Source organism: Camelina sativa, chromosome 10 (assembly GCF_000633955.1).
Source record: "Camelina sativa cultivar DH55 chromosome 10, Cs, whole genome shotgun sequence".
Taxonomy (NCBI): Eukaryota; Viridiplantae; Streptophyta; class Magnoliopsida; order Brassicales; family Brassicaceae; genus Camelina; species Camelina sativa.
The window spans coordinates 3,001,629-3,004,071 of record NC_025694.1 but is presented as its reverse complement, the minus strand read 5'-3'; the positions used below and the strand labels follow the sequence as shown (position 1 = coordinate 3,004,071).

Genomic DNA, 2,443 nt, shown 5'->3' with positions numbered 1-2,443 from the left:
GATTTTATGGGATTGCATCTATAGTAGAAGCTGTACCATCCCTCCTTAGGCAGTTCCTGGCAGCAATGAGGCATCTGATGACTATGATTAAAGTTGCCTTCCTTTTGGTCATCGAGCTTGGGGTCTTCCCTCTGATGTGTGGGTGGTGGCTAGATGTTTGCACAGTGAGGATGTTTGGTAAAACAATGTCCCACAGGGTACAGTTTTTATCAATTTCTCCACTGGCAAGCTCACTTGTACATTGGGTTGTCGGAATCATGTACATGTTGCAAATAAGCATCTTTGTCAGCCTTCTTCGAGGGGTACTATGTTTTCCTTGCGCATAATCTCATATTAGAAACAGTTTTTCTTCTCTGCTACTGTCTAATATTTTTAACGTTATTGTGCCAAATGCAGGTTCTTCGCCCTGGAGTTCTGTATTTCCTTCGCGATCCTGCAGATCCTAATTACAATCCGTTCCGAGATTTGATTGATGATCCAGTTCACAAGCATGCTCGGAGGGTATTGTTATCTGTTGCTGTGTATGGGAGTTTGATTGTCATGTTGGTATTTTTACCAGTCAAACTTGCAATCCGGATGGCTCCTTCAATCTTTCCGCTCGACATATCGTAAGAAATATTGGTTAACCTCTAGTTTTGGATACTTTCTGTTGGAGATTGAATTGATCTTTCTTAAATTTTGCATGTATGCAGTGTATCTGACCCATTCACTGAGATTCCGGCCGACATGCTTCTCTTTCAAATATGCATACCATTTATTATCGAACATTTCAGACTCCGGACGACAATTAAGTCCCTTCTACGCTGCTGGTTCACTGGTGTCGGTTGGGCGCTTGGTTTGACAGACTTCCTCTTGCCAAGACCAGAGGACAACATTGGTCAGGAAAATGGAAACGGTGAACCAGGAAGGCAGAACAGAGCACAAGTATTGCAGGTCGGTGGACCTGAGAGGGCTATGGCTGCGCTTCCAGCAGCTGATGACCCTAACAGAAGTCTCCTGCGTGCTAATCCCAACATGGGTGAGGAATATGAAGATGATGAAGAACAATCTGATTCAGAGTAAGTCCTTACTTAAGAAATAAACTAAAAGCTGTTATGATGTTTAGCATTTGTGCATGCTTGAAGTAATTAACAGTAGTGTGCACTTGGTTATAGAGTTGACTAGGTACATCAAAAAATTATATTCGGTCTTCCGCTAATATGAATGTATTTTTGTAGCAGGTACAACTTTGTGGTCCGGATAATTCTTCTTCTACTTGTTGCATGGGTGACTCTTCTCCTCTTCAATTCGGCATTGATAGTTGTACCAGTTTCGCTCGGGCGAGCATTATTTAGTGCCATCCCAATTCTTCCGGTAACTCATGGCATCAAATGCAATGGTAATGTTTGTTAATTTTGATCTTCTGCCTTATTCTTTCGCACGTTTACACATTATTAACAGAATCTTTTAAATCTGTAGACCTGTATGCATTCGTCATTGGCACATATGCGTTTTGGACTACCATATCTGGTGCAAGATATGCTATCGAGCATGTCAAGTCAAAGAGAACTTCAGTCTTGCTTAATCAGATATGGAAATGGTGTGGAATTGTCTTCAAGAGCTCGGTGCTGTTAGCCATATGGGTAAGTGGTTTGTGCTGTTATTTTCTTGATTTTTTTTCGGCACTGAAAAACTCTTGTTTTTTACTATGGATTTTGTGCTTTTAACATGGTGATTTAACAGGTTTTTATCATTCCGGTACTGATTGGACTTCTGTTTGAGCTTTTGGTGATTGTCCCAATGAGAGTCCCAGTAGATGAAAGCCCTGTCTTCCTCCTGTATCAAGACTGGGCACTCGGGCTCATCTTTTTGAAGATCTGGACAAGATTGGTAAGTAATCTCTCTAAGTCAGCAACTTTTGCCACATAGAAAGAGATTTTGTCACTAATCAACAATGTCAATGGACAGGTGATGCTGGATCATATGCTTCCAATAGTTGATGATAGCTGGAGGGAAAAGTTTGAGAGGGTTAGACAAGATGGATTCTCGAGGCTTCAAGGGTTATGGGTACTTAGAGAGATTGTGTTCCCCATCGTGATGAAACTCCTAACAGCTCTATGTGTGCCTTATGTACTGGCGAGAGGAGTGTTCCCAATGCTCGGATATCCACTAGTAGTGAACTCAGCGGTCTACAGATTTGCGTGGATAGGTTGTCTGTCGGTGAGCCTCTTCTGCTTCTGTGCAAAAAGATGCCATGTGTGGTTCAGAAACCTTCACAACTCTATCCGTGATGACCGCTATCTCATTGGTCGGAGACTCCATAACTTTGGGGAAGCTGCTTTGGGTAACCAAAACCAAAGGCAAAGTAGTGAGGATGTAGGAGATGGTGTCTTGATAGGACGTGAGGGAGACGTTGACAATGGACTAAGGCTCAGACGTGCTATCCAACAAGAAGCTTAGAAAG

At 42.4% G+C, this 2,443-nt stretch overlaps 1 protein-coding gene across 3 annotated transcripts in view; it reads left to right on the top strand.

The window, feature by feature from the left end:
• Positions 1-2,443, top strand: part of LOC104716741 (probable E3 ubiquitin ligase SUD1) — a 13,339-nt gene that overhangs the window by 2,893 nt on the left and 8,003 nt on the right. Inside the window, exons 4-10 of one of the 3 annotated variants that reach the window (XM_010434166.2) lie at positions 88-302; positions 397-608; positions 693-1,058; positions 1,221-1,378; positions 1,459-1,622; positions 1,723-1,869; positions 1,948-2,443. In XM_010434166.2, coding sequence (XP_010432468.1) covers positions 88-302; positions 397-608; positions 693-1,058; positions 1,221-1,378; positions 1,459-1,622; positions 1,723-1,869; positions 1,948-2,439 — 1,754 coding nt within the window. In that variant the 3' untranslated portion in view covers positions 2,440-2,443. Of the gene's footprint in view, positions 1-53; positions 303-396; positions 609-692; positions 1,059-1,217; positions 1,379-1,458; positions 1,623-1,722; positions 1,870-1,947 lie in introns of all 3 variants that reach the window. The other 2 variants (XM_019231002.1, XM_019231001.1) reach the window with 2 other exon arrangements.